The sequence below is a fragment of the Marmota monax genome, unplaced genomic scaffold (genome assembly GCF_021218885.2).
Source record: "Marmota monax isolate L192 unplaced genomic scaffold, Marmota_monax_Labrador192_F-V1.1 WCK01_AAM20220418_F8-fsc00014, whole genome shotgun sequence".
NCBI classification, from domain to species: Eukaryota; Metazoa; Chordata; class Mammalia; order Rodentia; family Sciuridae; genus Marmota; species Marmota monax.
This window is the reverse complement of record NW_026695222.1, coordinates 17,384,593-17,412,329: the sequence shown is the minus strand read 5'-3', so window position 1 is coordinate 17,412,329 and position 27,737 is coordinate 17,384,593. Positions and strand designations below refer to the sequence as shown.

Below are 27,737 nucleotides of genomic sequence, written 5' to 3'. Positions count from 1 at the left end.
TGTGTATATTGATTTAAAAAATTTCTTTGATCACAGAAGTACAACATGCCAATTAGTTTTTGAAATTGCCTACATAAATACGCAAAGGAAAAAGTTTAGTTTTTTTAATTCTTATTTTCATAGAGGCCACAGTATCTTCTTGTATCTGATGAGAAGGCCAAATAGCTTTCTTATGTTATTTTTTCTATAGGAAATGCTTTTTAAAGTTCTGCTCCTCTGAAATTCGAGGACAGTGTTTCCTTTATTTATTTTTCCCTAAGCCTCTCCTCTGTTACTTTCCTGCTGGCAAATCCTTAAGTGAAGGGCAATCTATCCATGTCATTCTTTTTGGCAAAGGATAAGATGAGTAAATGAGTGGTCCATGAGCCCACTGTCTGTTCATCTGGCTCATAGTGAAGTGCCTGGGATCTTTAGGTCAAGCTGCAGTTTCCTGTTTATCTAGAGGAAGTTCCACTAGAAATAAAGGGATCTCTTATTTTGACTTCCTCAGACTCTGAAAGACTTCACTTGCCAGAACGTCTTCCCTGGGCTCTTGCCTGCCTGCCCTGCCCTCACTGCTTTCCTCGAGGGACTGTCTTGTCCTTAGTGCAGTGGGCAATCCTCATCGTCCCTCAACTTCCCATCTGGTTTTTCTCTCAAAGTGCGGTGTCCAGATGGATGTAGGACCAGAGATACTTAAAGGGCCCACACATAGGAGAAGATGTACACATGGCTGTTAGACTTAACCTTACCAATAATCAAATAAGTTGATGCAGCAGTGAACATTTATTTTTTAACTTCAGACTTGTGAAAACAAAAAGTGATAAAAAATTCTGGGATAATAGAAGTATGTGAATGTAGAAGGGTAAACTGGTACAAAACACCAAGTCGGAAAGCCTTTCTGGTATTAGAATTGACCCAGAAATCCCACTCCAGGAATCCGTCCTAAAGGTGTGATCCTCTTGCACCAGCCATCTGTTTTCTCCTCAGTTGACACTGTTGGCGCAGCTCAGGGTCTTCCTCTCCTGCGTCTCTGCCACTGTCCTGGGCGGCCTCTTGCTCTGCGTGGAGCCAGCTCTTCGGTCTCTCCATTTTGTCCTCAGAGACCTCACCTACTTCACTTCTAGCAGATTATATTTTGAACTTCACCAACACTTCACCAAAACTACCCTCTCTATAAAATCACTGTGTTTTGCCCACAAACCCCTTTCCTCTCCATTTGCTTATTCTTCGCTCATCAGGGCCTCCTCTCATCTTGTACTGACAGCTTGTCAGTTTTCTCTCTTTTTCCTCCAGTGTAACTTGGATTTTGTGATTTGTTAAGTTGGTTGATTTCTACAGTCTCCTTCAACTTCTTTACCTAGCAAAAGGCTGAATAACGTAATAGCCTAACAACCTGAATTGAATCTAAATGTCTCCCTACCTGTACCTGGCACACACATGCTGCTGGAGACATTCACTACACTGCTGTAAGTGCAAGGTCACAACCTCTGTACTTTTTGCAGGCTTAGTGCAGTCTGTAGTCTCCATAATGACTATTTCAAATGGTCTTTACTCCTCTCAGAGTTCCACCCATGCTCCCCAATCCCAAGTGTATTCACCCTTAGTATATAACCCAACCTTGATCCTTATTTCAGAGAAAGTACATATAAGCCATTTAGTCAGAGCTCCCTCATCTTGCATTACTAAATAAGCAAGCCTGCTTCCACCTGCAGTTCTATTTAGCTTTACCTCTATTACAGTGTGGAAATGTCTTCCTTATTAGTGATTTAGGAGGTAAGCTTTCTACTTAGTTCTAGAGTAGCACTGCCCAACAGAACTTCATGTAATGACAGAAGTGTTCTGCATCTCTGCTTCCTGTCTCTGCTGGCTATTGAGCCCTTAAAAGTATGGCTGCTGCAACTGAAAAACTAAATTTTTTATCGTATTCAATGTTAATTGACTTTAAATTGTTAAAAGTCTTATGGGGTGTGGTGGTTTGTGTCTGTAGTCCCAGCTACTCAAGATGTAGTAGGATCACTTGAGCTCAGAAGTTTGAGGCCAGGCTAGGGAACATAGTGAGACCTTGTATAAATTAAAAATGAAAATCTAGGAACCTCATGGGGCTGGTGCCACCACATCCAGCAGAGCAGCTGGAGAGCCTCCACAGTGCATCACTTCTTGTGGAACCTATTCACTTCTCTCTTGCCTCCTTTGGACTTTCCCATCAGAAGTTAGACAGTCTTTGATCTTAAGAAAATTCCAAATACCACACTCCTTTTAATCCCTCTCCTGCCCTTCAGGGTAAAATTCTTGAAAGTTGTCGCTCCTTACCTTTTTCTTTCTTTCTTTCTTTCTTTTATATTTATTTTTTAGTTGTAGTTGGTACAATATCTTTAATTTATGTATTTTTTTTTATGTGGTGCTGAGGATTGAACCCAGAGCCTCACCTGTGCTAGGCAAGCACTCTACTGCTGAGCCACAACCCCAGCCCCCTCTCCTTACCTTTCTGAGGGTCCCAAATCCTTTTCCAGGTGCAGGTTGAATACTCTTTATTTAAAATTCTTGAAAACCTGAAGTGTTTCAGGTTTCAAAATTTTTCAGATTTGGAAATATTTGCAAAGAGTTTACTGCATTTATTAGCATTCTAATCCAAAAATCTGAATTTCAAAATGTTTCAAAATCCAAAAATGTGAATTTCGTGTCAGTACTCAAAAAATTTCAGATTTTGGGTTTTCCAATTAGGGGTGCTCAACCTGTATTTTTTGGCTCTGTTTAACAGCCAGACATCTAAGAGTTGTCTTCATTTATTTTTTATTTTCTCACTTATTCCTAAATCTTTCTTCTGTCGCCATTATTATACTACAACTACTCTTGCCAAGATCAACAATAACTTTGGTGCTAAATTCATCAGGAAGTTTGTGGCCCTGCAGCTTTGGAGTTGTTTGTTCTTCCTAGAAATATCTTCCTACCATGGTAGGCCTGGTTCAATACTGCCCTCTGAGTAAAGCCACTTTCCCAGTAAAACATTTCCAGTCATTTGGTAGCATCCAGGCTACCTTATACCTTAGGTCTACTGTTAGAAAGATTCAAAGCATCCTTTGCTTTTCTTGGTAGCTCATATAACAGATGTGGTTGCTTTGTAACTTTTTAATTGTTTGTTCAATTTCAGTCTAGGCCACATGGTCTGTGGTGGCTGGGATTGTATAAAAAATGTGATGTATCTAGTGTCTACCAGTGTCTTATCACATAGTAGAATAACTTTATAATATGTTGAACATGCAGATATATTTCCTCCTTCCCCCAAGTTTTTAAACCAAGTTCCTGTAGCTGGTCATGCACTAAAGTTATTTTTATTCTACCATATGGCAACTTACTAGTATTCTTACTTCTGAACCCCCAGAGGACTCTGATCTATTTCTTACAATGATCATAAATTCAATTCTTATGATTATGTGATTACTTATTGCTTTAAGGTTATCAACATGGATTATGGGATGAAAGACAAGAATCCAATTGATCATGTTCGCTTCTATTGTAAGAGTGACCTCAGCAGAACCGTCAGTATAGATAAAAGTCAGGTAACTACTTATGTAAAATAAATACCATTATAGTGGTACACATTTGGCAAACCTTTATAGTAAAATTGCATTTTACATGCAGGTAAGATTCTAAAGTCCATGCTAAATATTTATTCTTTAGTTTTTAGGTGGACACAATATCTTTATTTTATTTTTATGTGGTGCTGAGGATTGAACCCAGTGCCTCATGCATGTTAGGCAAATGTTCTACCACTGAGCCACAACCCCAGCCTAGTTTATCTTTATTATTAAAGTCTATCTTTAGGGCTAGGGTCGTAGCTCAGTGGTAGAGCACTCATCCAGCATGTGTGAGGCACTGGGTTCAATCCTCAGCACCACATGTAAGTAAATAAAATAAAGGTATTGAGTCCATCAGCAACTAAAACTATTTTTTTTTTTAAAAGCATATCTAGATGAGACCATCTTAACAATAGCTTTTCCTGTTTGCTAAACATCAGTGATAATGCAGTGTTTTGTTTAAAGGTCAAGTGATGATTCTGGTGGGAGATGGATGCTGCATGGTTGGAGTCTCAGCTTAAATTTTTCTTTGGATTACAACTGGGATAAAATTGCAAAGTGAGGGCTGGGGATGTGGCTCAAGCGGTAGCGCGCTCGCCTGGCATGTGTGCAGCCCGGGTTCGATCCTCAGCACCACATACAAAGAAAGATGTTGTGTCCGCCGAAAACTAAAAAATAAATATTAAAAAAAAAAAATTGCAAAGTGATATAGTACTTTTTATATTTATTTTTTAGTTCTAGGTGGACACAGCATCTTTATTTTACTTTTATGTGGTGCTGAGGATTGAACCCAGCGCCCTGTGCATGCCAGGCGAGCATGCTACCTCTTGAGCCACATCCCCAGCCCCGATATATAGTACTTTTAATAAACCTCAAAAACAGTGCTCAGGCCAGAGATGGTGGTATATACCTATAATCCCAGTCTTGGGATGTTGGGGCAGAAGGATCACAAATTTGAGACCAGCCTGAGCAGTTTAGTGAGACCCTGTCTCAAAATAAAATGGGCTGGGGGTATAGCTGAGTGGCAGAGTACCTGCCTGGCACGCACAAGGCCATGAGTTCAGTCCCCAGTGTGGGGGATGTTGTGGGGGGATGCTCAAGCACCTGGGGAACAGCTGACACATCTAATTTATGAGTTCAAGGTGACAGTGAAATCTTTTCTCTCTTAAATAGGTTTCACAGCTTCTACCAGAGAAATTTGCAGAGCAGGTGATTCGGGTGTATTGTAAGAAGAAAGATGAAAAGAGTTTGTTTGCTGCACGACAACTTTTCGTTCATTGGTGTTTAATCAACAACTTCAGCAAGCCAAAGGTACATGACCTTATTGACATACTTGGCATATTCTTTAAATTTTTACTTTTATTTTTTTTTATATTCTTTAATTTTTAAGGAAAGTTATAGGAATCTTTTCCATCTACTGAAAAGTTGTGGGCTTTTTTTTTCGTACTGGGACTTGAACTTAGGGGCACTTTACCTCCGAGCTACATCCCCAGCCCTGTGAATAGTGCTTTATAATAGTCTCACTAGTTGTCTTATCCAGGCCTCCCAATGACCCTGGCAGATGAGTCATAGTGTCCCCATCTTTTAAAGGTTTCTACAGCTGAGTAGTTAACTTGTTTAAGGCCACATAAAATTGATAACTTGTTTTATTGTTTTTTTTGACAATACTGGGGACCAAACCCAGAGCCTCAAGTGTACTTGGCAAGAATTCTATTTCTAAGCTCTACCCCTTGCTCAATAACAGGTTTTTTAACTTGCTATTTCAAGCTCAGGGTTCCCAACGTGGTTAATTTGGTATGCCAATAAACTTTTTATATTTTCTAGAATGAGAATAGAGAGATGGAAGAACCAAGGTACAGTTGCCAACCCTATAGAGAATGTTGTTAAAATTGACTGACATGGAGGAGGCGACCAGCACAGAGAGAGTGGTCACTCCGTGTATGTTGACTGACTGAATGTAATTGGTAGTGAGATGCAAGGGTCAGTGTGGTTCTTTGTGTCACAAATTCAAAGAATGAGATCCATGGACACGAAAGATGAAAGCAAAGAAACAGGATTTATTAAAGTAATAAAAAGAAAACAGAGGTCCTGCAGCAGGAGGGATCCCTAAGAGAAGGGTTGCCTACCGGTCTGTTGTCTAGGGTTTGTATGATAAGATTAGAGGAGAGATAGGTGGCCTTGAAGACCATAGGCTAGAGATTTCAAAGAAGTGGGTCTTTGAGTCCAGTTATACCAGGGCATTCGTCCAGTCAGGGTGTTGATTACTTGCAGCTTCACCTCAGGGACTAGCTCAGCTTTCCAGTGCCTGTCTTCAGGCTCCAGTGGCATAATGGTCCTGTACTGTCCACTCTGTTTGTAAACTCCTGGAGGGGCCCTTAACTGCCCGCCCAGCACGCTTCCGTGCTCCTCTAGGTGGGCAGGTGGACAGTAGCACTCTACTTCCTGGACTAGTTCTCTCCCTCACAGAACCAGCGTTGGTCTTTTTGCCCTGTGTTGGATGCTTAAAGGAGCAGAACACAGGGTCCCACATGGAGGATTAGCTCAGTAAGCCAGCAGTTTGTCTAGTGCCAGAGGCATGATACCAGTTCATCCAGCCAAGATTCCAAGGGTAAGGTGAGCTGCAGGGAAGCCTGTGAAGAAGGGAGGAGCTGGTCAACCCCAGAGCTGGATGTGTTAGGCTGTAGCAGGCAGGATGTGTCTGGCAGTCCAAGAGAAGCATAAGGAGACCCCTCTGACCAGAGCAGAAGATTCTTACTGTTCAGTAGCGCAAGATTAAGTAGGAAAACAGACTAGATTATGGAGCACCCTTGATAGGCTGAGGACTTTTCCCTGTGTGCAGTGGGGATGGAATCATTGAGAGTATTCAAGACCCATCTTGTTCCTGGAATTATTTACTTGTGCGTTTGTTATCTTATGTGGTTGTAGAGCAATGCCCCAGGGAATAAGGAAGTCAGTCCATCTCAGGTACTCTAGCAGCTAAGAAAACTTAAACCACTGAAAATTCTAGCCAAAGATGGATTAGAACTTGGAAGCAGAGAGACAAGGGACTATGAAAGGGTGGTTATGTGGTGATAACTCCCCTAAATCTAGGTACATTCATTCACTCAGTGTGAGTACTTTTTTTTTGGGGGGGGGGGGGGGCAGGCCCTGGTAGGTACCAGGGGTGGAACAGCACCATGTCAGTCAATTTTTTGTTGCTATGACCAAAATACCTGACCAGAACACCTTAGAAGAGGAAAAGTTTAGTTGGGCTCATGGTTTCACAGTTCTCTTAGTCCATGATCAGTCAGTTCCATTGCTCTGGATCTGAGGTAAAGCAGAGAGAGAGAAGAGCAAGGGAAAATATATGATCCTTGGTGCATGCCCCCGTGACCACTTCCTCCAGCCACACCCCACCTGCCTACAGTTACTATCCAGTAATCCATTCAAATTATTAATCAAATGCATTAATCATCTGGTTAGATTATGGCTTTCAAAAACTGATCATTTTACCTCCTGCATTGTGTCACACATGAGCTTTCAGGGTACACCTCATATCCAAACCATAACAAGTACCTAAGACAGACATAGTTACTTAGTCCCACAGGTCTTACTCTTGGGAATAACAATATCCAGGTAGATAACAATTGCAGTACCATGGGAAGTGCTTCAGCATGGGCTGGTGCAGATCCTCAGCACAAAAAAGGAGGAGGATTTAGCCATAATTCATTGGTCTGGAAAAAATTGAATAAAGAAGGGCTTAGGGCTGGGGAGGTGGTTCAAGCAGTAGCGTGCTCACCTGACATGCACGGAGCACTGGGTTCAATCCTCAACACCACATTAAAAATAAAATAAAAGATATTGTGTCCACCTAAAACTAAAAAATAAATAAATAAAAATTAAAAAGAAAAGAAGGGCTTAGAGGGCTGAGCTATAGCTTAGTAGCAAAGCACTTAGTAGCAAAGCACTTGCCTAAGAAGCGTGAGGCACTGGTTTTGGTCCTCAGCACCACATAAAAATAAAAAAACAAAATAAAGGCATTATATCCATCTATATCTAAAAAGAAAAAAATTAAATGTTAAAAAAAAAAAAAAGGCTTAGAAACTGAGATCTGAAGGGTGAGTGAGAAGATTCTGCTCTGGAAAGGCTGGGGGCAGAGGCAGCATGGGGATGGGCCAGAAGAGGGGAGAGAGCATGTCTCAAAGCACCAGAGGAGGAGGATTAAGTGTGAGGTGTCTGGAGCTTTCTGCAGTCCTGTGAGCCAGAACAACCAGGAGCCATCAAATCAGAGAGAGTGACATCTCTAAATTTGCATTTATAAAATTCACTAGAGTTGAAATCAGGATGGTTAGAAAAAGGAAGTGTGATGGAAGTAGTAGAGGGGAGTTTGAAGATAAATAATGCCAATTTCGAGATAGGTCTTCCTATGTGACATTATGGCAATTAAATGGCTGTCAAGTCAATTAAAGTCTCTGTCAAGTCAGATCCATTATAGTTTCAACAGAGGGAATTTAACGTGGAAGATAAAATTCAAAAGTTTTGGCAGAGATAAAAGAATGAGCTGAGGACAGGGATGCTACAGCAGAAGTTGCTCCCCTCCTAGGAAAGACCCAGAGAGCAAGCAGGAAGGGTCCAGGAACTGGGGCCCTGGCAGAAGCTAGAAGCTTAGATGGGTCATGGCCACTGCTGCCATGCCAGAAAGAAGAGGGGGAATGGCTCGCCTCTGCTGTCCTCTCACCTCCAGTCTCCCACTGAGTCTCCCATTGGTCAAACCTAGGCTGGAAGGTGCTCAGCACGAGAGCCCCTAGATGAAGGTAGAGTGGAGGAAGGAGAAGAGAATCTGAGAGCAGATCAGTAGAGGAGGAGCAGGTGTCCTGCTTCAAGCATCCTGTCCCTAGTGTACTAGAGACTCGCAAAGATTGTACACCTTCCTATAACCAAAGAGAATCCACCCACACATTCTAGAACAGATGAAGACAGTTGGTTTGGAGGGCCTTGCTTATGCTCTCTGCATTCAGGCCATGGTGTTACTTTGAGACCAACCTCATTTTGAGTGAAGGGTTCAGTTGATTGGAGTCTATGCCAGAGTTAGAGGGTTTTTTGTTGGTGTTATTATTTTTTGGTGGGGGGTGGGAGTGTTTTGCTTTTATTTTGAGATGGGCCCTTGCTGTATTGCCCAGGCTGGCCTCCAACTTGGGATCCTGCTGTCTCAGCTTTCTGAGTAGCCACCACACCCAGCTAAAAACTTTGATTACAGAGAAAAATTCAAGTTCAGGTACATACTGTCCTTCCTCTTTTTTTTTTTTTTTTGCCATTTTGTAGACCTAGGTCATTTATTTCAGAAGGGACCAGGCAAGAGAAAAGCAAGAAACCAGTGCAACTGCTCATTCCCCTGGAAACAGGATAGAGTTTGTGTTTCGTGGAAGTGTGCAGAGGAGATGTGCCTGGACCCAGGCAGCAGTGTGCTGCCTCCACCCGTCTTTGAAAAGAGGTCTGGTGGCTTTTTTCCATGAAGGCCCTTATCTGCTTAGGACTGTAGTGTTTCAAGTTGACCAAGCACAGGGCATATATAATTTGGAATTTCCCAAGAAAAAAATATATCCAGAAGCAATCTACCTGCAAGCCAAGGACATTAAGGACATATGTATGCCTAAGATTTAGAAATGAAATGATGGAAACTGGCTTTTCTTTCTTTCCTTCCTTCCTTCCTTCCCCTCTTCATCACTGAGCTATGTCCCCAGCCCTATTTAGTGCCAGGGATTGAACTCAGGGCCCTTAACCACTGAGCCACATCCCCAGTCCTATTTGTGTTTTTATTTTGAGACAGGTTGTCACTAAGTTGCTTAGGTCCTTGGTAAGTTGCTGGGGCTGGCTTTGAATTTGCGATTCTCCTGCCTCAGCCTTCTGAGCCACTGGGATTACAAGTGTACCCCACTACACCAGGCTTTGGATTTTCTTTAATTCCAGTTCTCTCTTCCTGATAGGATGGTGATGTTGTAGCCCCACTTATTACACCTCGAAAACCGGAGTGGAATTACAGGGATTCAGCCCACAGTCCAGCCCACTTCCCAGGAGCAGCCAAACGCCTTAAATTTTAAAGATGACTTGGCATGAAATCTGTAATTGGACACTTACAAAAAGCCCTCCCCCAAACAATTTAGGGGATTTAATCACATAGTTTCACAAATTTAGTAACTAGTGCTTTTATTCTGTATTTTGAATTTATACACATACTAAAGGTAAGTAATTTTTATTAAAAAAAATGCTGTTGGGCAAATCTTCCTATACGTGCTATGAAAAGCATTACTTTGCCTATTTTTAACATTAACTTTCTCCTTTAGTAGTCTATTTTCTTAGAATAACAACTCTATCTACTCTGAACTCCTATGACAGGTAATTGTTTTTTGTTTTTAATTTAGAAATCAGACAAGTGCACAACTTTGAAGTTGAAAGTGTCATGAACAGACATGATTAAAAATAAATAAAATCTCCGTCCCCTGAGAGATGTCTCTCAAACCCAAAATTGCTCTACTGAGGATAGCTTCTCAAATGATACCTAAACTTACCAGTGAAAGACATTGCCCTCACTCTGGTAGCCCCTACAAGCTGCACGGCTGTGGTAAACAGTAGACCAGGGCCAGGAGTCAGGGCCAGGGCCAGGGCCAGGAGTCGGCTCCAGCTCTGGTGAGCAGACCTGGGGCTCCGGCCTCTTTGTCTTTCCTTTTTTTTTTTTTTTGGTGGTGCTGGGAATTGAACCCAGAACCTCTTGCAGCTAGGTATACACTCTGCCACTGAGCCACACTCCGTCCTCCTCTTCAGTGGAGCATAAAAACCCCTTTCAGGAATCTGCAGAGGCAGAGGATCCTTCCAGCCAGGTCACCGGAGTCTGCTGTGGCTTCAGACCCGGCAGCTTGTTTTTCTTTGAATTCTCACCGTCCATCTCCTAGGGCCTCACCACTGCCCAGCCTGGAGAGGTCTCCCTCTAGCTTGTCTCCTCATCTGCCTTTTGAGCTGCTCAGAGGTCGTCACAGGGTCTGTCCTTGGGGCTATTCTCACCTGGAACTTTGTTTTCGCATTTTGCTCCAGGCATTTTACAGGTTTCAGAGCAGACCAGACTGCCTTTCCTGAGGTTGGTGACTACCAAGTGGGTCCCAGCTTCCCCTTTGTGACTTGATGTTCCCAACAGTAGAGAGGGTACCATCATGGTCAGGCAGTGCTCCTGTGCCCAGGAGATCCCCTACCCCAGGGTGTAGAAGTTCACCAAGAACAAAGTCTGGGGTTGGGGCCAAAGTGGGCGGTGAACAGAGAGAATTCTTTCACACTGATGCTCCCTGGCAGCCTGGAGCAAGGTGGCAGTGGGCAGCCAGAGTGAGTGGGGAGCTCAGGCTACAGGCCAGGAAGTACCTGTGCTGTCACTTTCCACTGTTCTCCTGGGAGTGATAGTCAACCCTTGATTCCCTACTGAGGGATGGAAAGTGGTGACAGCCCAGGGTCCCAACTGTTCCAAATGCCCTGGTTACAGTGGAAAGTGGCAGCATCACCCCTACCACGGTGCCCTGGTGGGGACAGTTCACACATGGGCTCCTGAAAGCACAGGGGAGGTTCCAGGTTGGATCTGCTCAGCCAAGGTGCCTGTAAAACCTGCAGGGGAAACGGCTGGAGGTCTCAGCTCCTGTGCCCAGCCTCAACGTCAAGAATGTAATATTTTTGTGCTAAGATTTATTTTTCCTGCCACTTTTATTTTTAAATCATTGTGGTTTACTCTGCAGTTTTGTAATCCTAATATTGTATCATTGTGCTGACTGAGAAACGACTTGAATCTGTTTGTTGTTGTTTTTGCCTCTTTCCTTACATGTAAGGCAGCTGCACTTTATGCTGTTTGCAACTGTTTTTATTATGAGAACCATGTGCCATTAACAAGGCTAAATTTTTCTTATGAAACATCTTGACTCTGTATAAAAAGGGATTTTTACAGCTTAGTCTCTAGAGTTCCTGAACATTGTCACCTTGAGACTGTGAATAGAACCGACTGGTTCCTTCAGCTGGGTGAGGGAAATGGCTGCAATAAAGCTTCACGAATGTGTCTCCAGTGTGGACGTGTGCTCTTGAGCCACTTTCTCCTTACCCTGGTGTGTGCCCAGTCTGACCCTGCTGTGCACATGAATGCAGGCCATGCAGGACTCTGATGTTGCTTAGTCCTTCCACACCGTGGGGTCAGCGAGAGGCATGGCAGTAACAAGGTCCCTGGCAGGGAGCTCTCCTCGTGCAGCAAGGCAAGGAATAGCATCTTTCCCTCTAGCAGAAGGCAGGCCCTGGCGTGGGAAGGAGAGGACTAAGGAGTGTTCTTAGTTTGCAGAGCTCCTGTTGCACCAGAAAACACTCCTTTCTCTCTTCTCATCTCCTTCAAGTTCCATCCACAGAGGTTCAGCATCTTTGCCCAAATAAGCATACTGTTCATTTGCTGCTTTCATATCTTCATTGTACCTTGGTGGCATGCAGGACCCCCAGAGTTCTAGAATAGTCACGGGACAAGAGAAGGAATACTGCTGCTAGAGTCTTTGTTAGTTCCTCGGGCTGAGCCCAGGTTTCTGAGGTTTGACAGCGTTCTTTAAATTAAAGTAATTCTTAAAACATACAAGGTACAACACCACCCATGTAAGAGAATACAGGTTTTTGTTTGTTTGTTTTTTTGTTTTCTTCTAATTAGTTATACATGACAAGAATGCTGTTTTTGTAAGAAAAAATATATATACATGTATCTCCATAGAAAATTGTTTTGAAAGATATACATGAAAACATTACTGTTTGGGGAGTTTGCATTTTAGACAGTTTTATTTATTTATTTATTTATTTATTCATTTATTTGTTCATTCATTCATTCATCATTTTTGCGTCCAGGTGTTGAACCCAGGGCCTCCAGCAAGTGCTGTACTGCTGAGCCAATCCCAATCCTTTTTTTTTTTAATTGATTTTATTTTTAATACACGACAGCAGAATGCATTACAATTCTTATTACACATATACAGCACAGTTTTTTTCATATCTTTATATATAAAGTATGTTCATGCCAATTCATGTCTTTATACATGTACTTTGTTTTTTTCTAATTACAATTCTTTATATATATATATATATTTTTTTTTTTTTTTTAGTTGTTGATAGACTTTTTTTTATTTGTATGCGGTGCTGAGGATCTAACCCAGTACCTCACACATGCAAGGCAATAGCGCTACCACTGAGCCCCAGCCCCTACAATTCTTATTACACATATATAATTTATTTTATTTTGAGATGGGCTCTTGCTAAGTTACTTAGGCTGGCCTTGAACTTGATTACCTCCTGCCTCAGCCTCTCAAGTAGCTGTGTCCCACCACACCTGGCAATTTAAAATTTTTTCTGTGTCTTCTGGGTTTTCTACAGTAAACATGTATTCACTGTTGAATTCCTATAACAGTAATTTTCATGAGGTACTCTTTGCTTCTTGGGTAAGGTGTGTCTTTCACATATTCAGATCACTTACGCAGAACAGTGTCTGCCCCCATACCTGTCTGTCCTCAAGCCACAAGGAGGCTGTCCAACAGCAGAGTCAACATGAGTATGTCATCCTAGTTTCAGAAGGGGCTGCCCCATGTGAGGAAGACCTGGACAGCATCCATGAGCAGGTCTGAGTCCCTGTGGCCCAGGAAGCTGCTGGCACAGGGCATCAGCTCAGAACCCAGGCCTCCAGCTCCTTGATGCAGAACTGCTCGCGCCGGGCCAGCACCTCATTGTTGAAGGTCGCACAGGGGTGGCTTCCCCCGTGATACAGGTCTCCATCTAACCATAGCCCAAACTGGCCGCTAGAAAGAAGAAGAAGATGTTGGCATGACTCAGCCCTGTATGTTGGGCCTCAGAATCCACCACCGCCAGCCTTAGCCATGCCATCACAGCTGCCCAGGTTGCTCCTCATTGTTCCTTAGACCAACTTATCCTGACTTTTCCGGGGGATTCAGCATGTTGTTCCCTGTGGGGCTTAAAGCACTTTTAAAGACAATTCAAGGATTTTCATAAATACATACAGTGGTACAGCCATCCCCACAGCCCAGACACTTGGAACATTCTGATCCCCACATTTCACAGAAAACCTAGGCTGGAGCCAAGAAGTGAATTACTGCAAATCAGCAATGACTGATGTGTTTGTGCCAAGCTGCCTCTCAAAGGAGGCTTTTCAGGCAGCTGGGAAAGCAAAAGAATTTGGTACTAATCAAGCAATGCTTTCATCTCTGCCCTCAGGGTAAAACTCATTAATGTGCCTGCATTTGAAGGTCACACCAAGAGTGAGACCAGCCTCCTTTTTCCTAACTCTCTCCATCTCCCAGACACATATACAGAAGCCCGGGTTATTAGAGGAGGGCAGATGTAGCCTTCCTCTAATTAAAGTTAGGTCCCCTAGGATCACTGAGCTGACTGGCAAATCTTAGTCTTGCCATCTCTGGACTCCAGCCTCATCCAACCATGTCATTGTACCCAAAGTCACATGAATTCCGACTCAGCTGTATAAACTGGTGGGGGAGTTTGTGCATCTTCTTGCTCGCTCCTTGGCTTCTGTGAGGTTGAGAGGTTGGCCCAGGGGGTGGACAGTGACTGAAGGAGAAAGTGAACCCCCAGCCTCCCCACTTCATCTGGAGCAGTTACAGCCTGCAGTTATGGAGAGAGAAAGGGTCCAAACACAGACTCCACCCCAAGACTCGGGAGGATGGCGACACTCACCTGCCACTGCCCATCATCAGGGAATCCAAGTCTCCTTTCACAAAGAAAGAGTTGCTTCCTGTCCACTTAAAGACCTGGGGTGACAGGCAAAGCTCAGGGTTACTGGGGAGTCCTGGTTGTGCAGTCTGACTCCAAGCCACTAGATGGCAGCGTTGTGGAGGGAATAAAGCCTCCAGGGCCCAACCAAGCTGCAGGAACTCTGGGCCCCAGGCTCCTGAGATTTCTCTTCTTGTTGATCACCTCTCACACCCTGTAGTTTGAGTTTCCACAGCCTAGAAGCGCCTTCGCTCTAGGAATAGAACAGAAACCTCTGAGGCTTCCTGCTTCCAAAGCAGGAAAGAAGTGGAGCAGGGGCTGATTCTACCACGAACATGCATCTCTCACTTCAGGTCACACCAAGCCTGCCTGTCCCCAACAACTTGCCTCCTCCCCCGTGCCCTGGCCACAGCCTCCCAATGTTTTTGTCCCACCAGCTCCTGCCCCAGCCCATCTCCACACTGTGACCTGAGTGTTCTATTTGGAATCTGTAATGGAGGAAATCCGTCTCCTTACTAGAGCCCCTGGCGCAGCTGCCTGCACCCTGATTTTCTCTCTGATCTCTTCTCCCCTGTTGACTGCCCATGAACTACTCTGGCCTTGCTGTCCCTGGAACATCCAAAGCTCATTCCTGCTTAGACCTCTGTGCTCCCCGGTCCTGCTGCCCAGAGGGCTCTTCCCCCAGGTCTACTAGGACCCTCTTCTCTTTCAGCTTAAGGGTCATCCCAGAAACGTTCCTGGACATCCCTATTAAGGCCGTTCTTCCTCCAGCCCTGTCTTGTCCTCCTTGGCGTTTACCCTCGGAGAGCACTCATTCGGCGGCATCTGTGTGCCTTTATCCGCCCACTGAAATGTACGGTCCAGAGGGCAGCTTGGTCCCTGGCACAGTGGAGTGCTGTGGCTGAATTCATTTGTTAAATAAATACATTATTTAAGAATCAAATTAGGCAATAAAAGGACTTCTAAAGGGCCACAAAGGTATATTATTGCCAGCAATTAGTTGTAAAAACAAAACCTAAAAAGGACTAATTAAAAGAAAAGTCCTGGCTCAGAAGGGATGAGATAATATTAGCAAGTAACCACAGGAAAACAGAACTGTTGCCAAGCACAGTGACACACGCCTGTAATCCAGCCACCCAGGAGGCTGAGGCAGGAGGATCACAAGTTCAAAGCCAGCTTCAGCATCAGCAAATTAGCAAGGCTGTAAGAAACTTAGCGAGACCCTGTCTTAAAAAATAAAAAGGTCAGGGATGTGGCTCAGTGGTTAAGCCCCTCCCCACCCCCGCAATTCAATCCCCAGTATCAAAAATAAAAAATTAAAAAGAACTATTGAACACTTCCTCAACTTCCTTCAAAGACATGACCTTCAGACTTGAAACCATAAGATAAATATTGCTACAGAAAAAAATTAAGATGAAGTTCATGGTGCTGCTTAGAATAGCAATTAAAGGATGAAGCATTGGGAATTTATGAAGGACACAGAAATGCCCGAAGACCAAAGACAGTAAAGAATTAACCAATTTTTTAAGAGACAGGATTCCATAACCACAGGCAGGGAAGACAGTGTCCCCCTGAAGAAAAAATCATTCATTTCAGTAATTTTTTTAGCATTTATGCACCAGGCACGGTTTAAGTACTAGGTACAGTGGTTAACACAGTAGGTTAAAATCTGTGCCTCAAAGGATTCACATTCTAGTGGAAGGAAGCAAATAAAAAAGTAAGAAATAGCATGTTAGAAGGTGAAAATGCTAGGGAGAGAAATGACACTGAGAAGGGCAATAAAGGTTTTCAGGGAATAGGGGGGGTGATAATTTTAAATAACCTAGGCAGGGTAGTCACTGAAATGGCAACATTAGGACAAAGTCCTGTGGGATGGAGCCATGTGGAGACCTAAGAGAAGGGCATTCTGGGCAGAACAGCATGTACAAAGGCCCTGAGGCAGAGTAGACCTATGTCCAAGTGCCAGTTCAGGCCAGTGTGGTTGGAGCAAAGTGAGGGGAAGGAAAGTGGTAAGAAACAATATCAGAGACAGGCCAGGTCATTGGTCTTTGTACAGACTTTGGCTTTTCTCCAAGTGAAAAAGGAAGCCAAAAAGCAACATGCTGTGACTTCCTTTTCAAAAGGATCATTCCAGCTAACTGTTAGGACTGCAGGTAGAACCAGGGAGACCCATTAGGATACTGCAGCAGGAACAAAGAAGGCTTGAACCAGGGTGACAGCTAAGCACGCGTCTAGACGTGGAGGATTCTGAACATAGGCGGAGGCAGCTGTTAGCCCAGATGCGGGTGTGAGAGGAAGAGGGAGCTCTCCAAGATTTTTTGGTCACAGTGGCAGAGAAGATGGAGGTACCATTATCTCTGGTGAGGGAAAACAGGGAGAGGAGCAGATTTCATGGAGCAAAGACAGGAACTCAGTTTCAGACAGGTTAAGCTTGACATGTCATGTTGGAGAACCAAGCAGAGGTGCTGGGCAATGGTTGGCTGTGTGAGTCTGGAGTCCAGGGAAGAGGTCATCAGCATGTGGTTGGCATGGAAACCTGTGAGGGTGGACGAAACCACAGAGGAAATGAGGGTCGGCAGAGAAGAGCTGAGAACCCAGAGGTAAGTAAGAGGGTTGGAGGAAGAGAGGGAGCCAGCAAGAGGCAGACAAGGAGTTGGCCTGCAGTAGGAGGAAGGTTCTAGAACTCTAGTATGTGGACACTGGAGGGGCAGTGGTGATGACCAGCATCCTGACCGTGCGCAACTGGCGCCCGTCTCCCAGGAAGACTGGAGGAGGCTCTGGCTGGTGGAGGCTAGACAGACAGCCTTTGGCAAGGTGGTCTGCACTTATTAGAAGAGCTCAGAGCAAACCGAAGCCCCTGGAACTAATTCTCCACCCATAGAAGAAAATGTGAATCAGTATTTCTTGATGACAGTGCCCAGCCATATACTCCCTGCTCCACCCTGTCTCTATGGATGCCTGAATGTGCTCTCGTTCCCCCAAGCACAGCTCTGAGAACTCCTCTGACCCCCTCAGCCGCCTGCTCATCTTGGGTTTGTCTATCAAAGATCCATCTCCAGAAGCTCCTCCTCCAGGAAGCCTCCCTGATCACCCTCTCCACCAGACACGGGTGCCTCTGCGCTTCTTCCGGAGCCCTTCTTACTCAGTTTAGTGTTCAGCTTTCCTTCCCCAGCACAGGAGCATCCTAAGCTGGGGACCCTCTGCAGTTTAGAGAGGTCGTGCTGTGCTGCGGCTGCATTCAGACTCCTGTCCCGTCCTCACCTCCGGCAACTGAGTTAACTGGGGCCCATCATTCAACTTCTCTCTGCCTCAGTTTCCTCCTCTGTAGCATGGGGATGATAATGGCACAGTCCTCCGGGGACTGATGTGAGGATGGTGCTGGTGTGTGGAGGCGGGAAGGTGACCCACCAGCAGCCGTCATGTTGATTCATGCTAAAAGTAGGATGCTCCCTGCCATGCAAGCAGAGCTCGGTGGCTTCCTTCAATAAGGGACCCAGAGGCAGAAAATTGTTGGATGGAAGACGTTTGGGATGGGAGATGTTTGGGACTATTATCATTGTCCTTCAGAAACCCCATGGCGGGAAGCAAGAGCTGAGTTTGTCACCTTAGACCACTTGGTCTTTCTGACAGCTTCTCCCTCCTTCAAGAGCCTCAGCTCCATCGTAGTGACTCGGGAGGCTGAGGCAGGAGGCTCACACACCAGCCTCAGCAACTTACTGTCTCTAAAGAAAAAATAAAAGGGGGCTGGGGATGTGGCTCAGTGGTAGAGGCTTGCTCATAAAAAAAACATAAACAGTCATTGTGTCCATCTACAACTAAAAATATTTTTTTAAATAAAATAAAATAAAATAATAAAAAGGGCTGGGGTGTGGCTCAGTGGCTAAGCACCCCAGATCCAATCCCTGGTACCAAAAAACAAAAATAAGGAAAGAGCCCCAGCTCCTTGGTAGATGGTGCCACCTGAGATGCCAGCCACCTGTGGCCATCGGTCACGGGTCTCTTCACCCCCATCACTCACCATCCCCTCCTCTTTCCTGATTCCTGGGTGAACTTCTGTCCCTGTCCCCGCCTACAGTCTTTTTCTCTTAACCTCCAGAGGGTTCTCAGCTACTGTCTTCCGCGGTCACCTCGGGGGACTTGTCCTCATCAGGGACAAGTCCACAGTCTAGCTCAAATGTCCTTTGAATGCCATATCCATCAGGTCAACACACTGTTCCCTGCTCCTCAGGGAGACCTGTCCTCTACTGAGGCCAGTTTTGTCCCAGTATCCCTCAGTTTCTGGTGGCTTCCCTTGCCTCTTTACAGCCTAGATTCTGTGATGCATTTTGGGTTTATATATATAAAAAAACTCAGTGGCTCAGTGGTAACGCCCTGGGTTCGATTCTTTATTTATTTGTATGTGATTCTGAGAATCGAACCCAGGGCGTTACCACTGAGCCACACCCCAGCCCCATGTGGTGCGTTTTGTATTTTCTCTCCTTCAACCTGCTCTTCCCTCTCTGCCTGTGTGTGTTGAGGGCAGGGAGATGGGATGTGCCCCAGAGTTCTGCTTAGGCAAGTGCTCTACCATGAATTACATCCCCAGCACTTTTTATTTATTTATTTATTTTATTTTGAGATAGGGACTCGCTAAGTTGCTGAGGCTGGCCTCAAACTTGCACTCCTCCTGCCTCAGCCTCCCGAGTTGCCCAGATTACAGGTGTGTGCCACCATGCCCGGCTCCCTTCCTGCCTCGGCTCAACCAACTTGGCAAAACCCCAATCCTGGAGGACCCTCCCATCCACCTTTCTCCAGGCCTGGCAGAGGTGATGGACACTGCTGAGGGGTTGTCCCGCCTGGAAACTCACAGGCCCAAACCTCCACCCGCCACAGCCTGGCGGTCCTGTCCCACAGTCTCCTCTAGGGCCCCCTCCCCACACTGCGGATCCTGTGTGACTCCCTCCCTCTCCTTCATGCCCCTCCTCCATCCTCACTCTTAGCTGAGGACCTCACCTGTGCTTCCCAAGAAGCCATTGGCCACATCCTCCTGCCACCACACCTCAGAACCATCTGCTCTTGGGCCCCTGCTGCCTTTCCAGCTTGTGCCTGGAGAGCGGCACCCCTCCCCTCAGCCCGTCAGTGGTCACTCAAGACCTACAGAGCATTTTCTTTTTTAAAGATGGACAGGCCAAGGGGATGCTCTGCTCTTCGTTGCCCTGCTGCGTTCCTCTGGGTGGAGAGAGGGACACCAAGCATCCCAGCATGGGGGTTGGAGCTGGGGGCCACTGGGACCCTGGGAACTGTGGCCTGCCATAGAGCCCCCCGCCCCATAGGAAATGAGGACCCTCACCTTCAGCTGTGGGGAGAAGGAGAAGAGGAATGTCTCGCCTGTGCCGTAGAAGCCCTTGCTGAGTCGAAGGGCTGAGGAGGAGAAGGCGCCAAACATCTGGAAGGCAGAGGACAGGGGTCTGACACTGGGAGGGAGTTGGGGTCTCTGGCAACCCTGTCCTGCAGACTCGGTGAGGTAGGCTTGTCCTCAAGGCCCCAGGGGAGCCAGGGGCAGAGCGGGTGGGGAGCCCCCCTGGTCTCTACCTGCACCCCTTCCCTGCCAATCCCCAGGAGAGCCAGTGGGGCCTCTCAGTGTCAGCGCCCTCCCGCTGCTTCTCAAAGCCACTTACTTTACACGAGTACTTCCAGAAACGCTGGAGGTCACAGACAAGCAAAGACAAAACAGGACCCTCCCAGATCCCCTTCGGGCTCCCCAGGGTAATTTTTCATGATATTTTTGGTGTGTTTCCTCTAGTCTCAGGTTGATGCTGGTGTGCACACTTCCACACGAAAGCAAGGTTCCATATAATGGGCTGGTCTGGGGCACTGCTCCCCTCACTTCTATTCCCCCGCCCTTTTTTTTTTTTTTTTTTTTTTTTTTTAAAGAGAGAGTGAGCGAGAGAAAGAGAGAGAGAGAATTTTTCAACGTTTATTTTTCAGTTCTCGGCGGACACAACATCTTTGTTGGTATGTGGTGCTGAGGCTCGAACCCGGGCCGCACGCATGCCAGGCGAGCGCGCTACCGCCTGAGCCACATCCCCAGCCCCTCCCCCGCCCTTTTTACACTGGGATTGAACCCAGGGGCGCTTTACCACCGGCTACATCCCCAGCCCTTTTTACTTTTTATTTTGTGACAGGGTCTCATCAAGTTGCTTAGGATCTTGCCAAATTGCTGCTCCTCCTGCCTCAGCCTCCTGAGAAGCTGAGCCTACAGGAGTGTGCCCTTGCATCATTTCAAACGGAAACTCCTTAAAGTTGTTATCCTCGCTTTTCTTTAACAATTTCGAACATAAAAAACTTCAAAACACAGTACAGATCCCCCCACTAGACTCAAAATCATGAAGTTGTTTGCTATATTTGTCTCTCTCTCCCCCTCCCCACTCCCTCTCCCTCTTCATTTATTTATTTCTCTGTCCCACTTGAAATTAAGCAGCAGATACTATGACCATACCAAATAGTTCATCTCCTATGAATGGAGACTTTCTCTTACATAACCACAGTACTATCATCCCCCCTAAGAGAATTAACAATAATCCCATAATGTCATCTAGTAGCTACTTCCTATTCCATTTTTTCCAGTTGTCCCAAGAATGCCTTTAATATCACGCTTAAAAAAAAAAAAACTTAACACACTTAATAGGTATGCTTTACATCATGTTTCTTGCTTGCCTGGTATTTCACTATATGGAGTGAAACCTCATTCACTCTGTGGAGGGATTTGCATTGACTTAGCCATCATCCTCTGGTGGGATAGGTAGGTGGGCTGTGGATTGTCACCATTATAAATGACGCTGGGTGGCAGAGGTAGGATCACTGGAAACAGCTGGGTTGGGGGCTTAATATTAGGAGGAACTTCCTCATAGTCAATGATTTCTGCCACACAAGGGGCTGCTTCTGAAGAGAGTGAGCTTCCTGGCCCTCAGGCAGGGATTCCTTCCATCAGCATTTGGAGACAGGCACTCTGGCCCAAGTGGAGGGGTGTATCCTCTGGAATCCCTGAGACCTCTCCCAGCTCTAGTATGTTCCTTCCACAGGAGATCATCATTTGAAATGAGCTACCAGTTCCACCCCTCCTTTTATATGGAGAGCCTTCTTGGAAATCCACCATTGGAAAGACCACATGGACGTCAGGCATAGCTACCTCAAGCCTCCTCTTATAAAATGCAGGAGTCAGCTGCCTCTTCGGACCTGCTTCCCTTCTCAGCTCCTCCAACTCATCCTTCTCCCACCAGTTAGGGGTGATTTCCGAACAAGCAATGGCCTTAGGCTGGGGGTAGAGCTCAGGGGTAGAATGCTTACCTAGCATGCACAAGGTCAGAAGTTCAAGTCCCCGCACCAAAAGAAAGACTCAAAAAAAAAAAAAAAAGAACACAGGCTGAGGCTGTAGCTCAGTGGCAGAGTGCTTGCCTAGCACGTGTGAGGTACTGGGTTTGATCCTCAGCACCACACAAATAAAATAAAGGCATTCTGTCCATTAGAAAAAAAATACACTGATATTTAAGCTGTAGATCACCTGCTTAAAATCCCTCCATAGTTTCTTGTGCTTTGAGGCTAACAATGCAGTTTTGTTTTATGGTCAAATGATTATTTGCTTAAGGCCTGAGCCCTCCCCCCATTAAACTATTAGCTCCAAGAGGGCCGGGACCTTTCTGGGGTGAATCCATCTAGTCTGGATGTAGAAGGAGCTTAGGATCATGTGTCCTGGGCTGGCTCTGAGCGGGGTAGGCCTCCACGCCATCAGCAGGGTCTGTTAGAGGTGGCTTGGTTTATCACCTCTGCCTCTCGTCCCTAAGGCTGTCATGGGCTGGACCCACTGATGTCCGGCTCTGTCCCCCAGAACCCCAGCCCAACTCACCTGCCCATCCTGGTCCCTCAGGAGCAGGAGCACTGGCCCACTGTGGCCTTCCATCTGCCGGTACAGGCTCCGCAGACTAAAGCCGTCCCTCGACGTACAGAAAACGAGACTCCAGGGGTGGCCGGTGACTCGTGCGGGAAGGTGGAGGCTAAGCTGGGGGCAGGGCTGGAGGTGAGTGAGGGGGTCCTCTCCCACTGTCCTCCTTCCATCATAACCTCAGGACCCAGAGGACTGGGCTCAGCACCCCTGACGGGCACGGTGCCTCACTGTTTCCAGGAACTTCGTGCCTCTTGGCAACAGCCCTTGGAGACAGGAGTTTTTCTTCCCATTTTATAGATAAGGAAACTGAGCCTCAGCAAGTTGGGGCAACCAGCCCCAAACCCGCAGGAGAGTAAATGGCAGAGCCAGGAGCCAAACCCAGGCAGGGTTTCACTCCCCTGGGTCACTTTGTCCTCAAGAGGCCAGAGAATACACGGATGCTGCATCCTTCCTCCCTGTCCCCCATCTCCTGTCCCACCTACACCCCAGATTGGCTTCAGTTCCCAAGACTGATTCCATCTTGGAATTAACGTCTTTTCCTGGGTTCTCAGCCTCTCAGCCCCGTGCAGAGGCTGCTGGAAACGTTACTGGGTTTTTACTAGAAAGGAAAGGGAAGCCCAGAGAGAAGACTCGATTCGCCCAAGGTGACACAGAGAGCTGGAGACAGAGATCTGTGACCCCAGTGTCCCTGGGAGTGGCAGGTGTGGGGAAGAGTTCCAGGGCTGAAGTCCTGGGAAGGGCAGTGTCCGAACCTGCCTGATCTCCGAGGCACCGAGAACCTGGCTGGCTTCTGTCAGCTGGGGCTCCACGGGGTCTTCAGGGGCAGGGGCAGGAGCTGGGGCTGGGGCTGTCTCCTCCTCCTCTTCCTCCTCCTCCCCCTCCTCCCCAGACATGGTGTCCTCCATCTGGCTGGGCTGTGAAGACACAAAGTCGCCAATGGGTTGAGGGACCAACTTGCACTGTTTTCCCAGCCCAGAAGCCTCAGGCTGACTGCCCACCCCCTGCCCAGGTCCCTGCAGCCCAGCCCAGGAGAGCCGGGAGGTGCCCGTGACAGACAGGACTCTGCCCTGCCTCCAGCCTGCTTCCTTCCTGGCTGCCACCAGTGAAGATGCAGGGTCACACACCCCAGGGCACAGTGCTGCCAGTGGAGCCGTGGCCCTGCACCTGTTCACCTGTTTCCGCTGAACCCAGGGTGGACGCTGGCTTTTGAGTTCCGTGTGGGGCAGGGGAGAAGGGCAGGTGGCAGCCCATCCTCTGAGATGCAGCCATTGGTGTTAGTGCCTGAATTAAGGACCACAACAGCACTAGTGGTAATGACAAGGGCTGACATTGGCACGGCTCATGCTGGGCTGGACGGTGCTGTGTGCTCGTCATGCTTGAGCTCTCTGTATCTCATCCAGAATCCGAAGAATGTGCTTCTAATTTCTCCCTGTCAGCCAGTGGAACCATGTGTGTAGTCACAGGTGAGACAGTGTTTTTATAGGTGGTTATAAAATGTGTTTCTCCATGTGAATTTTGTTCTGGCTTCTCAGTGTGAGAAGGTGTCCAGTGTAGGTGAGTGTGTTACACGGCGTGTTACATGTCACTGTGTTCTGAGGGCAAGCTGGGAGTGTGTAAAGGTGTGGGTGTGTGGGTAGGGTGTGTGCTGGTATATCATTCACTCCCTTGAGCTTCCGCTCTGTACCAGGGTACTTGGTGTGTAAGTGTGTGTGTGTGTGTGTGTGTGTCCCCACATGCATGGACACTTGCGCATGCATGCAGACCTACACAAAATGATTTCAGGCTTTTAGGAAGGAGAGACCCCTTAGAGAATAAGAAATTCCAGTGGTACAGCACCTGCCTCGCATGTGTGAATTCGATCCTCAGCACCACATAAAAATAAATAAAGTTTTGCATCCATCTACAACTAAAAAAATTTTTTTAGGGCTGGGGATGTGGCTCAAGCAGTAGCGCGCTCGCCTGGTATGCGTGCGGCCTGGGTTCGATCCTCAGCACCACATACCAACAAAGATGTTGTGTCTGCCGAAAACTAAAAAATAAATATTAAAAAAAAAAAAGAAATTTTTTTTAAAAAAGGACAGAAATGCCCAGGGCTCCTGCTTGCCCACTGTGTGGGGGGCCTCTGGACACAGCTCCATCTGAGGACCACGGGGCGGGGAACACGGGCCACAGGCCCTGCTCTAAACCCCTAGACAGCCAGGAAGGGACTTGAGAGGGGAACAAAGCACCCACCTGCCTCCAACCCCAGCCCAGGCCCCTCCCTGGCCGAGATCTCACTCCGTCCCAACCTCACCCACAGCCCGAGCTGGACCCTTACCAGCCTCGTGTAACGCCAGCGGAGACCTTGCATTCTTCTGTCGCAGCCCTGCGCCGGGAGCCAGTCCCCAGCCCTGTCCAGGGAGGAAGTGCTATGACAGGCCTGGAGGCAGGAGGGAGGCGCCTGGGCACACCTCGCTGGCTCCGTGCCACCCAGCTGCCCTTTGCTCCCTCCTCTCACCTGTCACCCCCTGGTGTCCCCTGGGTGGATCTGGGAGCAACTGGGCACTCCAGGCCGCACTGACAGAATCGATACATCAGTCACATGGAACAGATTCTAGCCGTGATTCCCTTCCTCCTCCTCGCCCTTCTGACAGCCTGGCCTAGGGACCACGGCTCTTCCAGGGATGCCTGAAGCCCAGGCTGGGGGCCCAGGGCCTCTGACTCCCTGCTTGACCATGATAAGCCCATTTGCAAAGGAGCAGGTCCTTTAAAAATTTTTTGAGCTAGGAGTGTAGCTCAGTGGTAGAACACTCGCGAGAAAGTGTACAAGGCCCTGAGTTTGATCCCTAGCACCAGAAAGAAAGTGGGAAGTGGGGGGGGCATGGCTGCGGTGTCAAGGTTCCAATATTAAACACTTACTTGGCTGTGTGACCTTGGGCAAGCTATTTAACATCTCTGTGCTTCGGTCTGCATTTCTGTGAAACACTAATAGCTATCTCAGGAGACTGTGGTAAGAATAAATTAAAGTGGGGATGGGGTTGTGGCTCAGTGGTAGAGCGCTTGCCTAGCATGTGTGAGGCACTGGGTTCGATTCTCAGCACCGCATATAAATAAATAAAGGTCCATCAACAACAATAAAATTAAAGCATAATAATAAATAAAGGCAGTGCCTGAATTAAGATCCTTAGCCAGGCCTCCATCCTCACATCCTTGATTCCATAAGATAACCCCAGTGTGCTGGGTAATCGCAGTGCTTACTACCGACCCCACATTACCTCTAGAAATCCAGGTCCGACTCCCCAACAAGAGGCCAGCTTCCCACCCAGGGGCCTCTGGGACTCAGTCCTTCAGTCCCTCACAAGGTGAGAAGCTCGACGTGGGGAGGGAAAGGTGAGAACCCTCGAGGCAGGGACTCACCCTGCCAGGCCCTGGACACCTAGTTGCCTCTGGCTTTCTGGTCGACAGTTTCCTTAGTGTCCATCCTTGATCCTGAGGACAACTGGCCACATCAACACCCGACCCGGCCCACCTGACAGCAGCAGTTTTGGCTCCGAACTCCTGTCCCCCAGCAGGTGGCTGGCACCTCTGCCCCAGGCGGCTCTTATATTCACCCAGAAGGTGGCAGGCCCTGGCCCTGGGCCAGCTCCGGTTCCAGCCGGGACAACCTGTTGGTGATTATCCTACATCAGAACTCAGATCCACAAACACACACAAACAAAACCTCAGCAGGCCTCTGCCCCGGCTCTGTCCCCAAAATCTCAAAGGTGGGGGACACTGGGCTCCTTGGCTCTTACCAGGAGCTCCCAGGGGCCACCTGGTGTCTGATGCCCACTACTGAGGACCCTTTCCTTAAGGGTAAAATCTGTGATATGCAAATGCTACGGGAAAGAGCAATGCGGGTCGCTCTCTGTCAACGCTGTGCTGTGGGGAAGCCTGGGGCCGGGCTTTGCCCTGCGGGCTCCCCCTCAGATGGTGTGAGGACTTTCCTCATTAGCCTTGGGTACAGTCAGGGAGGTCGTGCACAGCCCAGTGTGGCCCAGAAGACACTGTCGGTGGGCATTCTCTATCCCTGGCTCCCAATAGGACCTTGGTGACTGTTGTGTTGTTCAGTCATAAAAGTCAGAGCCAGAAGGACTTCAGCTGGCCCCCAGGTGGGTAGCTCTGATCAGCCTCTGTTGGGTGGGTGAACACATGTCTCACAGGCGGCCTCCTCTTTACCCATCTAAAAGAGACCCTGTCCCTCTGGCCTTGGTGGAGAGGACTTGGGTCCCTCGTACTCTGCCTAAGACCAGGTGTCCTGGGGGCAATACTTCCTCCAGGAATCGGGGGATGCCAAAGGACTTCTATTTTGGGAAAAACAGCCAAGTGAAGAGTCCTGTTGCCACTTCAAACATGGCTGTTGCAATGTGTGTTTAAGCTGTAAACGGCCCAGGGTCACATGCCAGGCACTTCCTGCCGCCCCTGCCTGGGTATCCCTCTTATCCCCATTTCCCCCATGCTCCACGCCCGACCATTGGACACTCTGAGAAGTCAGGGAGGGTTGCGGAGCTCTCCCATTCTTTGTCTGCAAATCCAGGAAAATTCAGAGTGTGACCTGGCAGCAACACACCTGTCAGGTAACAGCCCCCAGAAAGGGGAAGTAGTGGGCATCGGGTGCCAGGGGGCCTGCCACCCCCACTCTGCCCTACCACCCCCACTCTGCCCTACAGCCGGCCTCCTTTCTCCTCTGCAGACTGCGTGCCACCTCCCACTCAAACTGCATAGTCATCTCCAGGAAACAGCTGGAGTGTCCCATTAAAGGGAGAAAGGTGAGTGACCCAGGCATGGAGCATCCACTCAGCGCCTCAGTGACATTGGCAGAGAGTTTAGGTGTGAATGGGAAATGTTTCCACTCTCCTGGTAAGAAAAAAGGAAAAGAAAAGAAAAGAAAGAAAGATATAGAACGGCACCTGCGGGACAATTTCAGCCACACAAAAGAAACTTGAAAAGACCAAGAGAAAATGAGAAGCTGCTACGCCCCTTGTTCCCTGGGGTGACTGGGGCTGGTTTCACTTCAAGTGTTAAACAGGTGCCTGACATGATGGCCTGACATCCTCCCTCATGTGTCCCCAGAGGTCAGATTTCCACTCTCTGAGGTCATTCTCACAGGCTCGCACTCCCTGCTGCCCTCAGCTAGCCACTTCATTCCTGTTGCGTGAATGTCGGCCACGCCCACCCTCCACCTCCACCTGCATCTTACCTGTGTCTTCTGTCTTCCCTCCAGAGCAATGGAAGACAGGTCCCTGCGGCTTTCCAAAGCTAGTCCCAGCCCTGGATGTGTCTGCTTCTGCAGACCTAGCTCATCTCTCCTGTCCCTCTTTTTCCTCCCTGCTGGCCCCACCGGCCCTCTCCCTACACTCTGCCCTGACCTCCTGTTCACTCTTCAGTCTACTCCCTGTGGCTCCTGTGCCCAAACCCTGGCTCTTTTCAAGGTCCTGGCAGCCCCTTCCTTGCTTCTGTGCTCCTTGGCTTCGGCT

General features: G+C 47.6%; 2 protein-coding genes across 7 annotated transcripts in view; one reads left to right on the top strand and one right to left on the bottom strand.

Annotated features, from left to right (window-relative positions):
• The window catches only part of Samhd1 (SAM and HD domain containing deoxynucleoside triphosphate triphosphohydrolase 1), a 49,430-nt gene extending 37,811 nt beyond the window's left edge, over positions 1 to 11,619 (top strand). The window contains 4 exon segments of the mRNA XM_046433343.2: positions 3,435 to 3,539; positions 4,731 to 4,868; positions 9,521 to 9,627; positions 9,629 to 11,619. Coding sequence (XP_046289299.2) covers positions 3,435 to 3,539; positions 4,731 to 4,868; positions 9,521 to 9,627; positions 9,629 to 9,650 — 372 coding nt within the window. The 3' untranslated portion in view covers positions 9,651 to 11,619.
• Positions 11,620 to 12,488: 869 nt separating this feature from the next.
• On the bottom strand, positions 12,489 to 25,805 carry Tldc2 (TBC/LysM-associated domain containing 2). 6 transcript variants are annotated; one of them, XM_046433350.2, is made up of 8 exons: positions 25,639 to 25,790; positions 24,740 to 24,798; positions 24,560 to 24,632; positions 22,995 to 23,156; positions 22,204 to 22,356; positions 19,651 to 19,746; positions 14,286 to 14,359; positions 12,489 to 13,375 (listed from the first exon to the last, which is right to left on the bottom strand). In XM_046433350.2, the coding sequence occupies exons 3-8, from the start codon at positions 24,590 to 24,592 to the stop codon at positions 13,240 to 13,242; spliced, it is 654 nt and encodes a 217-aa protein (XP_046289306.1). In that variant the 5' UTR covers positions 24,593 to 24,632; positions 24,740 to 24,798; positions 25,639 to 25,790; the 3' UTR covers positions 12,489 to 13,239. The 6 variants fall into 6 exon arrangements, with proteins under 6 accessions (XP_046289306.1, XP_046289305.1, XP_046289307.1 ...); XM_046433349.2 differs by lacking the exon at positions 24,740 to 24,798 and having other exon boundaries at positions 25,751 to 25,805; XM_046433351.2 differs by lacking the exon at positions 24,740 to 24,798 and having other exon boundaries at positions 24,560 to 24,661.
• Positions 25,806 to 27,737: the final 1,932 nt, after the last annotated feature.

What these genes read in the sequence shown, in the direction of transcription:
- Tldc2 (XM_046433349.2), bottom strand. Translation starts at nt 24,592, where the DNA reads ATGCAAGGTCTCCGCTGGCGTTACACGAGGCTG. An exon ending in TGAGGGACCAGGATGGGCAG is followed by an intron (nt 19,747 to 22,203) that starts GTGAGTTGGGCT and finishes TCTGCCTTCCAG; the next exon opens with ATGTTTGGCGCCTTCTCCTC. An exon ending in CTGATGATGGGCAGTGGCAG is followed by an intron (nt 13,376 to 14,285) that starts GTGAGTGTCGCC and finishes TCTTCTTTCTAG; the next exon opens with CGGCCAGTTTGGGCTATGGT.